This window comes from Mobula hypostoma, chromosome 15 (assembly GCF_963921235.1).
Source record: "Mobula hypostoma chromosome 15, sMobHyp1.1, whole genome shotgun sequence".
Lineage (NCBI taxonomy): Eukaryota > Metazoa > Chordata > Chondrichthyes > Myliobatiformes > Myliobatidae > Mobula > Mobula hypostoma.
In genome coordinates this window covers 56,207,807-56,227,634 of record NC_086111.1, presented here as the reverse complement: position 1 = coordinate 56,227,634, position 19,828 = coordinate 56,207,807, and the positions used below count along the sequence as shown (strand labels likewise).

The 19,828-nt window shown below is 40.5% G+C and overlaps 1 protein-coding gene across 2 annotated transcripts in view; it reads right to left on the bottom strand.

The window, feature by feature from the left end:
* Positions 1–1,733: 1,733 nt before the first annotated feature.
* Positions 1,734–19,828, bottom strand: part of card19 (caspase recruitment domain family, member 19) — a 29,517-nt gene continuing 11,422 nt past the window's right edge. For both annotated transcript variants that reach the window (XM_063068115.1, XM_063068116.1), the window contains 4 exons: positions 14,573–14,726; positions 13,877–13,945; positions 10,744–10,815; positions 1,734–6,080 (listed from right to left, as the gene is read on the bottom strand). In XM_063068115.1, the coding sequence (XP_062924185.1) occupies positions 5,965–6,080; positions 10,744–10,815; positions 13,877–13,945; positions 14,573–14,726 (411 nt within the window). In that variant the 3' untranslated portion in view covers positions 1,734–5,964. The remainder of the gene's footprint in view (positions 6,081–10,743; positions 10,816–13,876; positions 13,946–14,572; positions 14,727–19,828) is intronic.

The following is a 19,828-nucleotide window of genomic DNA, read 5'->3' as shown; positions in this document are numbered from 1 at the left end:
CTGTGTGCTGGTTCACCATTGCTTATGATGAGGCCAACCGCTGCTGTGTCGCCAGTGAACTTAATGACGTGGCTTGATGGGAGCAGGACACAGAGACTTCAAGGTGATTTAAACAAATTTAGGGAGTTGCAAATACATGGCAGATGTAGATAAATGAGGGGTCATTCTTGTCTGTTTCTTACAAAATGGAAGGGTAGAACATTATTTATATAGCGATACACTCAGCGGCCACTTCATTGGGGATACCTATACACCTGCTTATTATGCGGATATCTAACCATGTGGCCGCCACACAATGCGTGAAGACATGCAGGCATGATCAAGAGGGTGAGTTGCTGTTCAGACCAAATATCTGAATGGGGAAGAAACGTGACCAAAGTGACTTTGAAGGTGGAATAATCGTTGGTGCCAGGCGGGGTGATTTGAGTATCTCGGAACGTGCTGATCTCCTGGGATTTTCACACAGAACTGTCTCGAGAGCTTACAGAAATTGGTGCGAAAAACAAAAAAAACAAACACCCAGTGAGTGGCAGCTAATGAGACAGATCAAAGGAGAACAGCCAGACTGGTTCAAGCTGTCAGGAAGGTGACAGTATCTCGGGTAACCACGTTACAACAGTGGTACGCAGAAGAGCACCTCTGAATGCACGACACATTGAAGATGGTCTACGGCAGCAGAAGACCGTGAACGTGCACTCAGTGGCCATTTTATTAGGTACCAGGAGGTATCTAGTACAGTGGTCACTGGATGTCGATTGTGTTGTCTTGCTGATCAATGTAATAAGGGTGTCATTGTACACCAGTTTCTGAAAGCAATCGTGTAGCTGCTGTAAGCACTTAAAACTCCAATGATAAGTTGGTCTTCATTGACAAAATTTTTTAAAAAATGGTTTTGACTACAGGAGCAAGGATTTGGCCTCAGTTATAGAAGGCCTTGGTGAGACTGCTCGGACCCGTTACCTGAGGGAAATAATATGCTTGCCCTAAAGGGAGTGTTGTAAAGGATCACCGGATCAATTGCTGGGATGGGACGAAAGCCATTTTTTTTCTCCCAGAACCAGGGAGTCAAATTCAAGAGGGCACAGGTTTAAAATGATAGGGGAGACTTTTGAACCAGACCTGAGGTAACATTTTCACACTGAGGATGGTGAATAATTGTAATGAGCTGCCAGAGGAGGCAAACACTGTTGCACATTTCAAAGCCATTTGGATAGATGCTTACATAGGAAAGGGGTGTCTAATCTAACTCATTCTATCTACTTATCGAATGGAATAGACCCTTCCAGCCCTTTGAGCCGCACCTCCCAGCAACCCCCATCTTAACCCTCAACTAATCACGGGACAATTTACAATGACCTATTAACCAGTAAGTCTTTGGACTGTGGGAGGAAATCAGAGCACATGGAGAAATCCCACACATTCCATGGGGAGGACATACAGTCTCCTTACAGATGACTTCTGAACTAAACATAGGAACAATGTAAACAAATGGGATTTGTGTAGCTAGGCAACAAGGTGGACTGTAAGGGCTAATTCTGTGCTGTATGCTTCTATGATCATTTCATAATTTATGGAGCTGAGTAATATGTTACTTGTCACATTAGCGCGAGCTAAGTGTACTGCAATTAAAACTTTCAAAGCCGAATACTTAAATGTTGTCCTTTGATTGGAATGTTTCAATGCTTTCCACAGAGTCTGAAAGCTGACACAGTAAGATACACATGACATGTTGACAAATGTTTATTTATTGCTAATTACAAATGCTCATGATGAAGCTTGGGTTTTAGTCATGGTAAACTGTGAAAAAAAATAAACAAACCCAGGACTGACATTGACATTGTGCCCTGGTAGATGCACACCTGGTTTTGCATTCACCTCGTTTTCTTGCATAACCTGGTTAACTCTTTGGATTCAAACATTCATGTCTTTTCCCCTTTTTATGTTCCAATTGATACGAACAAGTTCATGGAGAAAAAATAACTATTGGTCTGCAAGACACTGGGATAACGACAACATTTCAATTACTATCTCGAGGTCTGAGGTATCAATATCAAAAGAACATCTCGGTAACTTGCTTTCAAAAACGAAAGGGATAACGCCAAAGAATTCCGGAGATTTGCTTCTATTATTATAAAACACTGCTGATGCCTGGACTCCACTCATGCTCCTTTAAGGAAACCTGGAACAACAATGCTACTGCCAAATACATCACAGCGATGGGCTTATGACTGGTGGCTTGTATGGGCGTTGATTAATACTGCTGGAAATGTTACTACAGCAAGGTAACAAACCTGTCCTACTTACCTGCATACTTCTCTGTTTCTCTTTCTGACTAGCTTGATTTCTGCATTCATCTTTTGCATCACAATGCCTCGAATATTATACTCTATTTTTTAAATAGCAATTCCCTGAAAATTGGTGCTCTTTGTTCACTTTCTCTTTCAGCAATCTTAACACCTATACGATGAACACAGACACTCTCCTCTCTCTCCATATTAGTACAGATGTAGCTCTGAGTTAATCTCATCTATTACCAAGCAAATCTTTTTGCATAGCATCACCAAAGAGTAACGAGAAGCAATCAAATTTAATATTAAAAGTGTATGTGTGTATATAAATAAAAAGGAATTTTACACTGGGACAAAAGTTCAAAAACACTCAACCTTGATGCCTTATATTTTCTATTTCCTGATTTATAGGCAACAGCTTTGTGTTCCATAAGAAATGTCAAATGTACTTGACATTTTCTCTTGACCTCATTATTTCAAAAAGAACAACAGTGTTATTCCATAAATTCCCTGAAGCCAGAAAGACCAAAGCTTCCAGCACTTCACAGCTCAAAGTGAGACCACAGAACAATTCTATTTGTATGAAGGATGCAAGACAATTTGCATCTTTAAGTAATCCAAACAAATTTTACAAGTTCTACCATTTAACAGAAATCAATGAAATAGCAATAAAAAAATCTAATGAATGTGCATCATCTGATTACAAGTTATGATTCTGAATTGAGAATGCTTTCCATTTGGTATGTTTATAGATGCAAAACATCAACATTGCTAAATAAAAGTCACACAGTTATAGGAACATAACCATTATCAGCTATAATCTTAAATACAAAATTGAGATTTAAAGAGTATATTGGGCGATTATATAAATATAAGTTTCAACTTCCTAACTCCAGTTAAATATCTTCTGTTTGACTAGGAACTGATAGAGGGAAACAGTTTCCCGGTGACATAAAAAAGATTAATACCTTCTCATCAGAAAATGCAGTGTAATTTGCAGATTAGTTTTAATGGGAAGCCTTCAATCCTGTGCTTATTTACAATTACTGGCCAGGGTTCAAGCTCCTGATAAGCAGTGAAGTGATTCAATTTCTCACGCGGGATGACAATAGATCCAAGTGTTTACCCGTGGAAATGGTGCAACAGAGATCGCCAACGGTCAGAACCTCCATACCAAAGGATCTATTGTGGTATAATTTCGTTATAAAATCAAGAACATCAGCAACCAAAATTTAATCAGAGATTGAAACTTCAGAACTGATAAATGAGTAGAAGAACATATCAAAATGCCCTTTAAAGCGGCTTATTTGAGTCCATGTGTCAGCACCAAGCACAAGGTCAAGGAGGTAAGTACTTCATGGGCAGATTGCCATCATGCTGCAGGGGCCTTGCAGGCTTTCCCAGTCTCCAAAAATTCATTTAACACCTCTCGCAAATGGATTCACAGTCCCCTTTCCAGCAAGAGCCCAGATATTCCTGATAGAACCCTTAGGTTATAATATCTATATTGACAAGCAGAGTTGCCAGTGTGTGTGGCAGGACTGGATCATGGACTAGCAAGTCCTGATTTTAGTGGCCGGGCTTCAGCAACAACTTCAGCTAAGGATATAAGAGATTCCTTTGCGCCCACATTGTGGGTTCTGTTCTCAGCACATTAATTTGAATAGAGATCATGAAACTGCTGAGAAGAAAGTCAAGAATAAAACAAGTTATATTTTCTATTAAATTATTTTGTTTGGAGTTTAAATAGTGTTTAATTACTCAAAAGTGTTAAACTGTTCTTATTTGCTCTTTCTGTTATACTTTCTTTGAACTATGAACTTTACTCTCCACTACAAACATCCAGCGGAAATTCATGGCTGGAGTTTGTTCTGACTCATCCACGTGACCAGATACATCATCTCAGGTTCCATCACAAAGCAGGGCCTTGCAGGTTAGCTTCAGCTCTATCTGGGCCAATGAGTTCGAAGACATTGAGGTTCATCTCCTTACAGGCAGCCACAAAACAAAGAAACCCAATAGAACCCATTCAAAAATTAAAGCCATCAAACACCCTTGATGCTAAAGAAAAAACATTCGAACAGTAAAAAAATAAGCAAATAGCATTCAGAACTAAAGTTCATGTAAGTGAGTTCACAGCCAGGAGGCTAGTCACAGCCAAACCAGGAGTCCGTTAGTTGTAGGCCACAGCCTCAGTTCGGCACAGAAATGAGTAAACCTTGGCGAACAGAGAGCTGAACACCTGCCTGTCCGTCACCTCTGACCCCAAAACCCTGCTCTTTTCAATCTGGCCCAGCGCTTAAATCGGCCAGACCTCAAGTCATTCCTCTCTCTCAGACCTGGGTCCTGCCACTTTGATTTACTCTCGTGCCTGGACCCCGCTGCCTTGATTCTGCCTTTACCCAACCTTTCCAATCTGGACTGGCACTTAAATCAGTCAAACATCAGCTTGTTACTCGCTTTCAGGCCTGGGCCCCACTGCCTCGACCCTGCCGCTTCAAATCAGCTCCACATCCGCTCCAGCGATGGCCGTACACATGCACGTTCCTTGCTCTCGGGACCAGGCCGCACTGCCTCGATTCGGCCCAGACACACCCACGCCACAACTGCCCTGCACCTTCCAGACTTCAGTTCACACTACAAAAACGCCAGGTGGTAGAGGCGGTTCAAAAGCTCAGCTCCAAAAGGGAAGTGACAGGCTACTGATTGCAGTGGTTGTTTTCCAGAAAAAATGTGATTAATAAAACAGATGATAGTTTTGTTTGCTGCCAGTGAGTTGTCACCAGTGCCATCTTAAACCATTCTCAGGTCAGATAGCACAGTTGGATAAATCAAAACCAATTTTTAGAACTACAGCTAAATGTTGATCGCTAAATATTGGGGGCGGGGGGAGAAGACAATACTGATGTAAGCAAGGACATCTCCAATGGATTGCTTTAGTTTGCTTTCACACAATTATAATGTAACTGCAACTTCTGTAGATTGAATATTTTATGTTGCATCCAAGAAATCTTGGAGCCTAAGAAGCTGCCTTCTTGCTCAAAGAAAGAAGATTTTCTGAGGACGGCCAACTTTTTGCAAAAATCTCTATTTATAGAAGATGATGACAGTTCATTGTTTGAACAGATTTGAGTTAACTTCTACTGCCATCCCTTCATTCATATCTACTTAAACAGAAAGTACACTCCTGGTCATCTAGTTGCCTTGTAACTGAACCTACAGTACCAAATGTCATTGGAAGTTTTAACTTATTTCGGAAAATATCAAAAATTTCAGAGAGTAATATCCATTGCAAAGCCTGAACACTTGAAAGTTTTACCTGTTGGAGTTCAGTAAGCTATCCAAAATGACTGACTTAAGTCTTAAGGAATAGTCATTAAAAAAGACTGGATAGCGGAATATCTGTTATGCATATCAGCCAGTACTGTGAGGGCACAGGAGGCAAACAACACATGCATTTCTTAATATTTATTTACTATATCATTGCCTTATTTGAGGTTCATGGCCCAAAAGTGCTGACCTGCAGCAGGAAAATGGCAAGTGCATATAATTCATGTACAAATAGAAAATCTTATCTCTTTGGTAGCAGCAGAAGAACTGCCCTAGGAAATGGGAGTGCACGTATTCCCATACATTTTCAGATAACATCAATATGCTTTTCGCTGAAGCACTATCATCAGTTCCTCTTTGATTGGTCTTCCAAATATGCTAACAAGTATCTTCTTGCTCTTTTTCCAAAACCGAGGTAAGAAAATCCAACAATTTTCTTTGCAGTACTTTCAAATTTGGAATCTGTAGATAAAATGATAAAGACTCATGACGCAAAGTCAATTTTAGATGTGGAAATTGCTGATTTGATTCCCAGCTTTAAAGTACTAATTTTCTAAACAATTGATAATTTGAATTAATTTATATTCGCTATAAATTAATAAAATAATCCAGGTGAAATTGACCTGACGTTAGCAGTCTTAAGTAAAATTGCCACAAAACAATTTCTTTTAATATTATAACGTTTCATTGGCAGTAAATGGCTTATGCCTGTGTGGAGATTTTAAATAAAAGATTTATCTTATTATTAAACCTTATCATTAATAAGTTTAGATGTCAGCTGAACTCTATATGCAGTATCAAAGGACAGGTAAACTTGATCACGAAGCACACTTTCACATTTTAGCTTTCTACCTCCTATGTCTGATTATAAAAACAAAATTTTAAAAATCAATGTCAACCTGATCTATTGATCAAGTGTAGCGGGGAGGTTCGTTAAACCTTTTGAGTTCGTGCATCACCTTCTGTAGCAAATAATGTAAGTGACAAGGGGAGAGATGATCGATTTGATACTTTCTTGGCTCAATTAGTATGGCAACAATAAACCTTTAATTAGCTATATGCTGCTTTAACCATACTCGTTACCAAGGCAACTTTCTTCTTTGTGAATTCACTTGCCACTGTTTTAAGTCCTAATTCTAATTACCACTTCAATTTTCTTTCTCAATTGATGTTCCAGTTAATCTCCACTTCCTTCCTGTTAGAACTCAACATCGGTGGTAAACCTTCACCTCATTATTACCAGCCTACCGACTTATGACCATCCTGCAGCGCTTATGGAGACAGTATCGTGTCACGGACACTTTGCATCATGTTTCATGATGCTGCAGCCACCGCCATTGCAGGAGAGTAAGAACAGATCGGGCGCTTCAGAACTGAGCGTCCATGAGCTGCTGTGGAGCACCAGATGCAGCTGTGGGATACCACCACACTTGGCAAGCTCCTGGGCTAGTGTTTCTCTCATCCAACCATTATCAAACCAGAGCGTCAACCCTGGTTCAATGGAGAGTGCTGAAGGAAATGCTAAGAATACTCTCCAGAAGTACCAAACAGTGAGGTGGAGACTAACTGGTGAGGGTGTAACTTAGGACCCCAAGTCTGCAGATCAGCAAAACCAGCTTACAGTTGACGCGATGAAACTGTGCCACAAGCACTGGATCACATCAATGCCCTACAGACCTGCCATGACTAAGCATCTACGTGATGGACAAATCAGCAGCAGGTCAGAGGAGACTTCTCCGTCAGTGGTTCTCGTGACTGTAGGGCTCCGAATGAGATCAACACAAGGCCAGAGAATTCACAACAGTGTTTAGTCAGAAGTGTTGAGTGAATGACCCGACTCTGCTTCCTCCTGAGACCCCCACTCAACAGAGACCAGTCTTCAACCAACTCGATCCACCCCTTATGAAAAGTGGAATCAGCCCAGAGAACGGTAAAGGATGTTGCACTATACAAAAGTATAGATCTAGTACAAAACCAGATACACTTTTAGCCAACCCATTCTAGTACAATAGTAAAATTGTGCCTACCATACAGGAAGAAAAATTGCCTGGGTGTGTCATGTTCTCAAAAAATCAAGGCAAACTTTGTCTGGTGAATTACTACCTAATCAGTGTATTCCCAAACACCAGAAAAGGAATGGAAAGTGCTGGTTATGATGATCCCAAGTAAGTTTTACATTTACTCTTCATCAATGCCCAGTTTGAAGTTTGGCAAGACCACTTCATTCCAGAGCTTGTCAAAGACTAACCAGCGGATGCTCAGAGTGGCTGTCCTCGACGTCAAGGCAGTACGTGATCAACTGTGGAACACTGAAAAAACTGAAGTCAATGGACATCAAGAGGAATGCACTCCAACAGCTGGAATCACACTGTGCACAAAGAAAGATAGTTGGGGTTGCTGAAAGTCAATCATCTCAGTCCCACGACATTACTGCAGCAGTTTTTCATGGCACTGTCCTTGCTCAACTGTTTTCAGCTGCCTTACTAATCACCTTACCTCCATCATAACATCAGATGTGGGGATGTTTGCTGATGCAGCAGTGTTACAATTCTAGAGCAAATTAAAACCGTTCATGCTGCACGCAGAAAGGCCTGAGCAACATTCAGGCATAAGATGACAGTGCCAGGAAACAGCCTGCTCCAACTAAAGGGTTTTTATCGAGTCATGCCCCAGAAATCTCTCAAATGGACGAGCCACATAAATAGCAACACACACAATAGACAGGATAATCAAGGACACGACCCACCTAGCCAACACACTTTTTGTCCCTCTTCCCTCTGGGAGAAGGCTCAGGAGCTTGAAGACTCATTTGACCAGATTTGGGAACATCTTCTTTCCAACTGTGATAAGACTGCTGAACGGATCCTGACCCGGATCTGGGCCGTACCCTCCAAATATCCGGACCTGCCTCTTGGTTTTTTTGCACTACCTTACTTTCTATTTTTCTATTTTCTATTTATGATTTATAATTTAAATTTTTAATATTTACTATCGATTTGTAATCCAGGGAGCGGGAAGCTGTTACGAGAATACACATAAAATTAAGATGTTTGCTGGCCTGGGCTAGCATCAGTGGCATCAGCAGTTGGTCTGCCACCTGCCCTCAGGGGAAGGAGAGATAAGGAACAATGGAGCAGCGTCTGGAGATGTGTAATGAAGGGATGTGGGAGAGAGAGCTGTCTGGAGCGGCTCCCCCCTTTGAACCCTGAACTGTTTGAAGTGATGGACAGGCGATACCCCAGCAGGGGGATAAAAAGGGACAGGTTCGCTAAGACAGACACACACGCCACCCGAGGTAACGAGACCCTGGAAGCGGTGCGCCTCTCACGAGTAGGTGAGAAGTACCAGACAACGACAAGGGTGGAAAGGTACGATCAGCGGGAACCCGGTGTGTGTCCGCCCTTGCCTGGGTGCCGGGTTCACTGCAGAGGATCGACCGCATCTGGAGGAGGGGTCACAGTCGGTGACCTCAGGTGACATCACCAAGGACCCGCCCAAAAGCTGTTTGTGAGCCATATCGCTGGTCTGTGAGTGAAGCCGTGCTGAATGATCAGTTGTTCCTATTCTATCTCTGTCTCTTCCCCCACCTTGTCCATCGCCATGGCAACGATTACTGCGAACTGAACTACTAACTGGACTGAACTTTGAGTCATTTTGAAATTGGTCATTTACCCCTAGACAACGATAGAGCTTGATTGATGCTGTTATCTTAATTCTGTGCACATGTGTGTTTATCATCACTGAACTGTTGCATTTATTATCCTTTCGATTACTGTGTTGCTTGTTTCTTTAATAAAACTTTCTTAGTTCTAGTACTCCAGACTCCAACTGAGTGATCCATTTCTGCTGGTTTGGCAACCCAGTTACGGGGTATGTAACAAAGCGCAGAATCAAATATCGCTGTGATGATTGTACGTTCTAGTATCAATAGTTTGGCAATAATAAAGTATAAAGTATCCTGGAGGAACTCAGCAGGTCAGACAACATCTATGGAAAAGAGTAAACAGTCGACGTATCGGGCTGAGATCCTTCTTCAGCCACATAAATACTCTGGCTACAAGAAGAGGTGAGCGTCTGAGTATCTAGAGGTATGGGACTCACATCCTGAAGTGCCAAAACTTTTCCACCATCTGCAAATCGTATCAGAGGCACGTTGAAGTTCACATTTGCTAAATGACCACAGCTCCACAACACTACAGAAACTCCACACCATCAAGCAAAGTATTTGGTTTGCATATCACTCACCACTTAAATATTCATTTCACCCATGACTGGGCATTATGGCTACAGTTTGCACCAACCACAAAATGCATTATGGTCTCCTATGTTACTCAGATGGTTTCTCCCATATACTCAAATCTCTATCACCAGAAAGGACAAACCTTTCAAATACATGGGAGTATCACCATCTACGGCTTCCCCTCCAAGTTATACATCACATAGACTTGGTAAGTCTGCCCTTTCCCCACTCAGCAACACATTGGGAGTGCCTCCATTGGAAAGACTGCAATGGCGGACAGTAATGCTGGCCTTGCCAGTCATGGTCTCTTCCCAAACAATCAATAGACATAAATTCACAAAGTCCTCGACAATCACCTGTCATGAACTCCAGGCAACGCAAACTCAAGGTTCCCCAAATATATTTCAAGATCTTTGTGCTCTTACTTACCTCACAAAGTGCTCAAACAAAAGTACTCTGCGCACACCTTCAAACAGTTGCCTACCTTGGAACCTCTGATTCCTCTGTTCCACCACTATTACTTAATTATTCATTCACTGCCATGTAATTGTGCTTTCTCAAACTTCTTCTTAACTATCTACAGCCATCACCCTTCTAAAAGCTTTCAAGTAACCACTGGTGATTCATTTTCTCTCACCCAGCATTTCTGACACATCACGTAGTTTTGATTGAACAAATAATAACTGCAAAACTCCTGCTACTATAAATGTGTTGCTTAAATATTAGGCATTGCAGTTTGCCCTAAAACAATACAATATTCAGCCATCTTTTGCAGAGTATGTTTAGCAAGCAAAAGTCAAAACTTTTATCCGCTTGAAGACTTTGGGTCAGCCAACAGTCTAAAATTAGTTTTAATCATCACTTTCTTTACTCGTAAACTCTTACCTTCCTTGCAGTGATAAAGCAGGAAAGCCAACCCAGCTGCAACACTAAAGCAAGCCAGAAAAAAAGCAGGACCTAAAAGAAAATGAACACAATTTATTCTGGATTTTAGATTAAAAATTTAATTCGGAGTTTAGACAGGCTACAGTTCACTCCAAAAGCCAATCGTAAAGTAAGCTCAAGAGAGCAACCACGAATTCTGAAGTCCAAAGCTCACATTAAGTTCACACAGGATGAGCAATAAAATACTCAACTTGACAGTGACACCTGCATCCTGTGAATAGATGACAAAAACAACACCTTTCCCTTATATAAAAAAGTTGCAGTTAGCCAAATCAAATCAGGTTTTTCATATACTTAGAGAATATATTTAGGCTCAAGAGCTATATGCTAGCAACTTGTACTTCTTTTAATCGTTCTCTCCCACCTAGAACTGGTAAGGACTGGACAGGCGGAATTCGCCTGACTTCTGTGCAAAGGGGGAAAGAGGGAAATGTGTCAAAGGATCTAAACTCTTCAAAAAAAAAACTAGACTGTGGCCCTAACAACAAATATACAGCTGTTGTCAATTAATATAGTGCTTCAAAAATTCACCAGGGCCCTTTCATTCTTTCCATTTCACAATAGAAAACAGGTTAGAGTAAACTTTTATAAAGCATTTTAAGTAAATCAGATCAAACATATTACACGTCATTATCTAAAGAATGTATCAACGACCATCAAACCATCTATAAAGCATTAACTATTTACGGCATAGCGAAATCTCAATATAACATTGAAATGAGGAGACATAAGTAACATTGGTGATGTTATCTACCCAAGTTATGGAAAATTACCAGTTACGTAATATCTATGCTGTGGACCCGATAATACCTGTAACATACGAGATAGCCTGTTTCCGTGCTGTAATTGTTATATGGTTATATGGCTATATACCTAAACTAATGAGGCACATTATTATTGAAATTGCACTTATCCTGCAATATTTTAATACAATTCTCATTGCTAAATATAATTCAAGTAAAGATTTTAGATTTTAAATCAAGAGAGGAGTTAGACAAGGGTGTGTTTTCTCCCCTGATTTGTTTAATGTGTACAGTGAAACAACATTACAAAAAATAAGAGACATCTTGGGAATCAAAGTTGGCGGTGAAAACATCAATAATTTCAGATATGCAGATGACACTGTGTTAATTGCAAGTACGGAGGAAGAACTACAAAACTTAATTGATACAGTTGTTGAAGAAAGTGCAAAAATGGGTCTATTTATCAATTGCGAAAAGACAGAATGTATGGTGATATCCAAAAAGAAGGAGAATCCTATCTGCAGGCTGAAAATAAACGGGGAAGACATAAAACAAGTACAGAACTTTTGCTACTTAGGAAGCTGGCAGGTGCGACATGGACATCAAAAGAAGAATAGAGATGGCAAAAGACACCTTTACAAGAATGAAGAATATACTGACCAACACTAAACTAGGCATGACAACCCACCTCAGAGTACTGAAATGTTATGTTTATCCAGTTACCTTATATGGCTCAGAATGTTGGACAATATCTAGTAACATGAGAAAACGAATTGAAGCAGCAGAGATGTGGTTTTTGAGGAGGATGCAAAGAATATAATGGACGAAACGAATATCTAACGAGGATGTCATGAACAGAGCAAACACAAAAAGAGAAATAATGTATGAGATCATGAAAAGGCAACTTAACTTCATTGGACATGTGATTAGGAAAGAGGAGTTAGAATGCACGATAATCATGGGAAAGATTGAACGGAAGGAAGGCAAAGACAAATGATGATGGAGACAGCAGCCAGAGAACTGGAAATGAATACCAATGAATTGGTCCACTTGACCCGAAACAAGAGTGTGTGGGCCATGGCAGTCAAAGCTCAAACTGGGCACGGCACCTGATGATGATGATGATGAAATATTTTAAAGATTAGCATTATTTGTCCCATGTACATCAAAATATACAGTGAAATGTGTAGCTTTGCATCAAATCAAATCAGCAAGGAATGTGCTGGGCGGCCTGCAAGTGTCACCATGCTTCTGGCACCAACATAGCATGCCCACAACTCACTGACGTTAACCATATGTCTGTGGAATGTGGGAGGAAATTGGATCACCCAGAGGAAACCCACGTGATCACTGGGAGAGGCTACAAATGCCTTACAGGCAGCAGCAGAAATTGAACCCCTGATTGTTGATGACTGGCTGGCACAGTAAAACAATAGCGCTAACTGCGACACCACTGTGCCTCACAAGGAATCATCAAAATGCAATGAGATGGCTGAGTTTTTTTTTATATATGCTTGCAGGATGTGGATGTGACTGGCAAAGTTAGCATTTATCGTCAATTCCTCGCCATCTCTCCCCCACCCTCACCGATCAACCAATCCATTTCAAAAGGCTGTGGAGATAACCATGTTGATGGGTTTGAGTCACTTCTGGATGAGCTTGGGGAAGGACAGCAAATACCCTTTCTTTATGGACCAGTGAATGGAATAGGGTTTTATATGTCATGATAACCTTACCCAATACTAGGTTTTTATTCCAGATTTAATTCATTATTTAAATATAAACTTCCCAGGTGTCAGAATGGTAAAACTCTTGACTCCAGATCAATAGTTCTGACCTCAGGTTATCAGCCCTATAACTTAACCAGTATGCTACATACCCAATGCCAAGAGAAAAACTGAAAAATTCTGTCAAAATTCTGAACCTTTGTTGGCATATCTTTTCCTTCACCAACAGCTATCATAAATTGGTGTTAAATTGTTTATTATGTAGGCCATGGTTCAATGAGGACTAGTACCACATAATTTCACCTGGCATCTAACCAATTGACAACTCAGAATGAAAATAGAACTTCAGTTGTTGCACCAATGTTAGTACTAACATAATTGCAGGGTAAAATCAAATTTCAAAAGGTAAAGGAATAAACTTAATGAATTCATATTGCTTAAATTGTTAAGTTCATAAACGACGGCTTGTGAACTTCTCCTGCTGCATTTCTCCTTATAGTTTGATAATTGCATACAATAAACAAGTTCACATCTAACCTAAATTCTGATCTAAATAAACCGTTCAATTAAATTAAAAGAAATTGTATTCTAAAAGTACATTACCCCTGTTATTAAGTATGTACTTCTCTCTGTGGTAGATATCAATGTTCAATCCCATTGAATCCGTCATTTCTGTGAAAGTAATGTAGTTAGTGGTTAGTTTCATAATTCTGCACAACAATCCTGTCAGAACAGATTATGGCCTTACTTCTATTAATGGCGGTTCCAAAACCCATAAATGTTTAGGCCCTGAAAGACTTCAAGGGGCACGGTCATCGTCACAAAATTATATGCCAAACTTGTCTTGCGAAGGAGAGAAACTGGCCGAGTGTTATTTCAACAATGGTAAAGTTGTGCATATGTGCAATGAGAACAAGGCCAATTTTCCACTTAGTCGTTTGGATTGTTACCTGGCCAAGTAATTGTGTACTCTTTATGGAGTTTGACAATTTTTTTCCATTGCATTTTCCAGTGCCTTCCCCAATATTCAGAGAAAATCACTGCAGAGTGATTAAGCCAAAATGAATCTTGTCCAAGTTAAGTTTATTACGTAAAGTTTACACAAGTGGTGAGTTACCAGAAAATCATTGTAATTTTTTTTTAAATCAGTATCAGCTTTTGTGTGCCCCATTCTGTTTCTGTTCATATAAATATTGACTTATACAGTTAACTCATGATAACTATTAGAATTTGCATAAAGTCCAGTATTATAAGTAAAAAGAGAGTTTACTTAATATTTTTAATAAAATTGAAACTTACTGCCTAGATATTTGCTTGGAAGCTTTTCGTAAATCTGAGGATCATTTATCTCCAATGCGTTGTAAAATTCCTTACAGGCTTTGTTATTCTTGCTCTGCAGATGAACGAGGAGTTTGGATATTCGAATGCACGCCGGAGTATTTAGACTCCTGAACTTTTGGAAAAAAATGCAAGATTCAGTATGAGGATCACTGGAAGAGAAAAAACAATAGCAGTTTCCGTTCTCACTTTAAAGCAAAAGGATTGTTGCCTAAAGAAAACATCTTCAGCCCAAAATCTATGCTTGCACTCAGTACTGTAGCAAAGTAGCAGCAGGCATTGTCTTTTGGAAGTGCCAAAACACAGTTTTCCTGCTCATATGGAAATAGTTCACTAACTAACTCCCTGCGCTTTAAGTTGTACATTCCCTCAGTGGAGAGTATGCCCCAGGCTTAAAAAGTGAGCAAGACATGTTGGGACTTTCTGCAGAGGATGAAATCATTTAGGTGAATATGTATTTGGCAAGTAAGCCAGGAAATAATGGGCCAGTGAGCCTGACAATAACAGACCAGTGAGCCAAGCTTTTTCAAGAATGTAAAAAATAAGAGAGAGATGAGAGTTGATATAGGACCGCTAGAAAATGAGGCCAGAGAAATAATAACAGGAGACAAGGAGATGGCAAATGAACTAAGTGAGTATTTTGCATCAGTCTTCACTGTGGAAGACACTAGCAGTGTGCTACATGTTGAAGGGTGTGAGGGAGGAGAAGTGAGTGCAGTTTCTATTACAAGGGAGAAGGTGCTCAAAAAGCTGAAAGACCTCAGGGTACATAAGTCACCTGGACCAGAAGAATTGTACCCTAGGGTTCTGAAAGAGGTAGCGGTAGAGATTATAGGGGTATTAGTAATGATCTTTCAAAAATCATTGGACTCTGGCATGTTGCCAGAGGACTGGAAAATTGCAAATGTCACTCCACTGTTTAAGAAAGGAGGAAGGCAGCAGAAAGGAAATTATAGATCATTTAGCATGACCTCAGTGGTTGGGAAGATGTTGGGGTCAATTGTTAAGGATGACATTATAGAGTACTTGGTGACACAGGACAAGATAGTGCAAAGTCAGCATGGTTTCCTCAAGGGAAAATTTTGCCTAATGAACCTGTTGGAATTCTTTGAGGAGTTTAAATAAAGGGGATGCAGTGGATGTTGTACATTTGAACTTTCAGAGGGTCTTTGACAAGGTGCCACACATGAGGCTGCTTACCAAGTTAAGAGCCCATGGTATTATAGAAAAGTTACTGGCATCACTTAGTAATTCCGCTGTTTGGTAGGAGACAGCGTGTGGGAATCAAAGTATCCTATTCTGGTTGACTGCCATTTCAAAAGGTCTCAAATACAAGAGCAGGGATGTGATGCTGGGGCTTCATAAAGCACAACACCTTGAGTGATGTGAACAGTTTTGGGCTCCTCATCTAAGAAAAAATGTACTGGCATTGGATAGGATTCAGAGGAGGTTCACAAGGATGATCCTGGGAATGAAAGGGTTATCATAGGAGGAACGTTTGATGGCTGTAGGTCTGTAGTCACTGGAATCTAGAAGGATGAGGGGAGATCTCATTGAAACCCTTCAAATGTTGAAAGGCCTGGACAGAGTAGATGTGGAAAGGATGTTTCTCATGGTGGGAAAGCATAGGACAAGAGGGCACAGCCTCAGTTTAGAGGGGTGTCCATTTCAAACAGATGCGGAGAAATTTCTTTAGCAAGAGGGTGATGAATTTGTTACTACAGGCAGCTGCAGAGGCCAGGTTGTTATAGTCAGTCATACTTTATTGATCCCGAGGGAAATTGGTTTTCGTTACAGTTGCACCATAAATAATAAATAGTAATAAAACCATAAATAGTTAAATAGTAATATGTAAATTATGCCAGGAAATAAGTACAGGGCCAGCCTATTGGCTCAGGGTGTCTGACCCTCCAAGGGAGGAGTTGTAAAGTTCAATGGCCACAGGCAAGAATGACTTCCTATGACGCTCTGTGTTGCATCTCGGTGGAATGAGTCTCTGGCTGAATGTACTCCTGTGCCCAACCAGTACATCATGTAGTAGATGGGAGACATTGTCCAAGATGGCATGCAACTTGGACAGCATCCTTTTTTCAGACACCACCGTCAGAGAGTCCAGTTCCATCCCCACAACATCACTGGCCTTACGAATTGTTGGGTGTAGTTAAGGCAGAGATTGGTAAGTTCTTGATTGAACACAGAATCAAAGGTTACGTGGAGAAGACCAGGGAGTGGAGCTGAGCAGGGGGAAAAAAATCAGCCATGACTGAATGGCACCACAGACTCGACGGGTCAAATGGTCTAACTGTGCTCGTAGCACGTGCTTTGCGGCCCGGTGGTTGGGGACCACTGTCTTACGGTCTTATGGACATCAGTAATAAATAAATTATTGGGAGGTAGTCTAAGGGGCAGAATGTGTAAGGGCCTGACTATGGATAGTCAACATGGCTTTGTGCATGGTAAGTCATGTCTAACTAACCTTATTGAGTTTTTCAAGTTGATGAAGGAAAGCAGTGGAATTATCTACGTGGTCTTTGGCAGGCCTTTTCAGCATAGGAGGCTGTTCCAGAAGGTTCAGTTGCTTGGCATTCAGGATAAAGTAATAAATTGGATTCAACATTGACTTAGTGGGAGAAGTCAGTGAATGGTAGTAGATGATTGCCCCTCTGAAGGCCTGTAACTAGTGATGTGCTGCAGGTATTGGTGCTGGGTCTGTTGATCTTTTCATCTCTATTAATGATATGGATAATAATAAGGTAAACCGAATGAGCAAATTTGTGGATAATATCAGGATTTGGGGGTGTGGTGGACAGCAAGGCAGGCTATCAAAGCTTGCAGTGGAGTCTGGACCACCTGGAAAAAGTAGCCCAAAATGGCAGATAGAATTTAATGCAGACAATGATGAGGTATTGCACTTTGGGAGGACAAACCAAAGTAGAACTTACATGCCTAACGAAAAGGCACTTAGGAATATGGTAGAACAAAGGAAATCTGGGAATATAGATCTTGAATTCCTTAAAAGTGGTGTCACAGATTGATAGGTAGTAAGGAGACCTTTTGGCACATTGGCCTTCATGTGTCAGAGAATTAGCTACAGGAATTGGGATGTTATGTTTAAATTGTATAAGATGTTCCTGAGGCCAAATTTGGAGTATTGTTTGCAGTTCTGCTCACTTACTACAGGGCCGAAGAGCTTGTATATATGCTGTGGTGCACTATGACTATAACCACAGGAAATGTCTAACTCTAAACTAACATCTAAAAAAGACCACTGGTGGAACCCGTCTGAAATATCATGCATTGGAGCAGGAACTTCAGTGCAAAAAAAGAAAAGTTAACTCTAGTCATGAAAGATTAAACAAAAACGCAACCCCTTCATTTCAAATATTAGCATTGGCCTATTACTTAGATGAATAAATTGAAACTTAAGTCTTGTTCACATTCTTGTGACTGTCACTGATGGTCACAGTGTCACCCCAGGGAAAACCAGGCAATGATCACCTGTCACTCTCCAATTAATTTCTTGGCCAGATGTTTACTGAGGGATTTTCAAGAACAAGGCTGACATTTAAAAACAAACATAATGAATTAAGTAATCAAAAATAAACCCGACATGAGGAATCATAGAGATCAAAAGCTTTCAAAGCTAAATAATTGTATTCACAGGAACTTTATCAAACAAAATATGATACTATACCATATCAAGGGTCTCGGCCTGAAATGTCGACTGTACCTCTTCCTAGAGATGCTGCCTGGCCTGCATCACCAGCAACTTTGATGTGTGTAGCTTGAATTTCTAGCATCTGCAGAGTTCCTCATGTTTACTATACCATATTATAGCTTTTAGGAGAATTTTATAAGAGAAAATAGTAGTTGGAGAGGTTGAAAGTCTTGGGAGGAAGTTCTTGAATTATATGGCCTATATAAAGTTCAAAATTCGAAGTTCATTTATTATCAAAGTACGTATACATTATACAACCTTGAGATTCGTCTTCAAACGAGCAGATAAGAAACAAAGATACCCAAAAGAACCCATTTAAAAAAAGACAGTTGAATACCCAATGTGCAGAGAGAAAAAAAACAAATCATGCAAACAGTAAACGCAAGCAAATAGTGTTCTGAACTGAAGTTCACAAGGAGAGTCCGAGACCCGTAGTTCAGCACAGAGCTGAGTAAATAACCCAGAGCAGCAAGCTCCCTCGCCTGTCCCTCGCCTTAGGCTCTGACACCCTGACCTTTTTAATCTGGTTTGGCACCTAAGTCATCTTCCAAACATCGGGTTCAGTCGCTCTGTCGCAATGTGGGGCCTGGACCCCGCTACCTCGATTCGGTCCGTGCCCGACCTTTGCACTTGAATCGATCGAACTTTGGGTCATCCTCAATCCTGGCGAAGGGCCCACTGCCTCACCTCACCTTGGTTCTGCCACATAGAATTGCCTCCAAGTCCAAGGGGAAGTTAGAGGTTATCACTTGCAATGATCGTTTACCAGAAAAAGAGTGATTGACAGAAGTATTTAGTTGTTTTCTTTGTTTCATTAGCCACCAGCCTGAAGTTGCTGAGATTCACCAGTGACATCAGAAACAAAATTGGAGACACACAAAAAGCTAAACTTAGAGGAATGCAAAGACGTGAGGTGTGTATTGGAGCAGGTTACAGAAAGAGAAAGAAAGAAGAAACTAAAATATAAGGGATTTTTTGAGCAAGATATCGTTTAGTTGAAGCTACAGTAGCTCAGCAAATACACAGGAATGGTTGAAATAAGGCAGATTAAAACACTGACAGAGAATTTACAATGACACTGTTTATAGAAAATAAAAAGACCAAGGCAGGAGTGTTGGAACAGTGAAGAAGCAATAGAGCAATTGATGAGGGTTTCAACGGTAACTTGACAGTAAAGTCGATAAAGACAGTTTAAGCAATGGTGCCAAAGCTTTTACTCAACAAGGGTTTGAACTGACTGGCTTCAGACAGATATCAGAAAGAGGGAGGCACCCTTTATGGACGGACATTGCGCAGCACGTCAGCAAGATGTTGTATGTGTTTAGTTTTTACCTTTTTATTGTTTACACGATTTGTTCTTTCATTTTTATACATTGGGTGTTTGACAGTCTTTGCTGTGTGGGGTTTTTTTAAATGAGCTCTATTGTGTTTCTTTATTTTCCGACTGCCTGCGAGAAGACGAATCTCAAGGTTGTATAAAGTAGATACTCTGATGATTA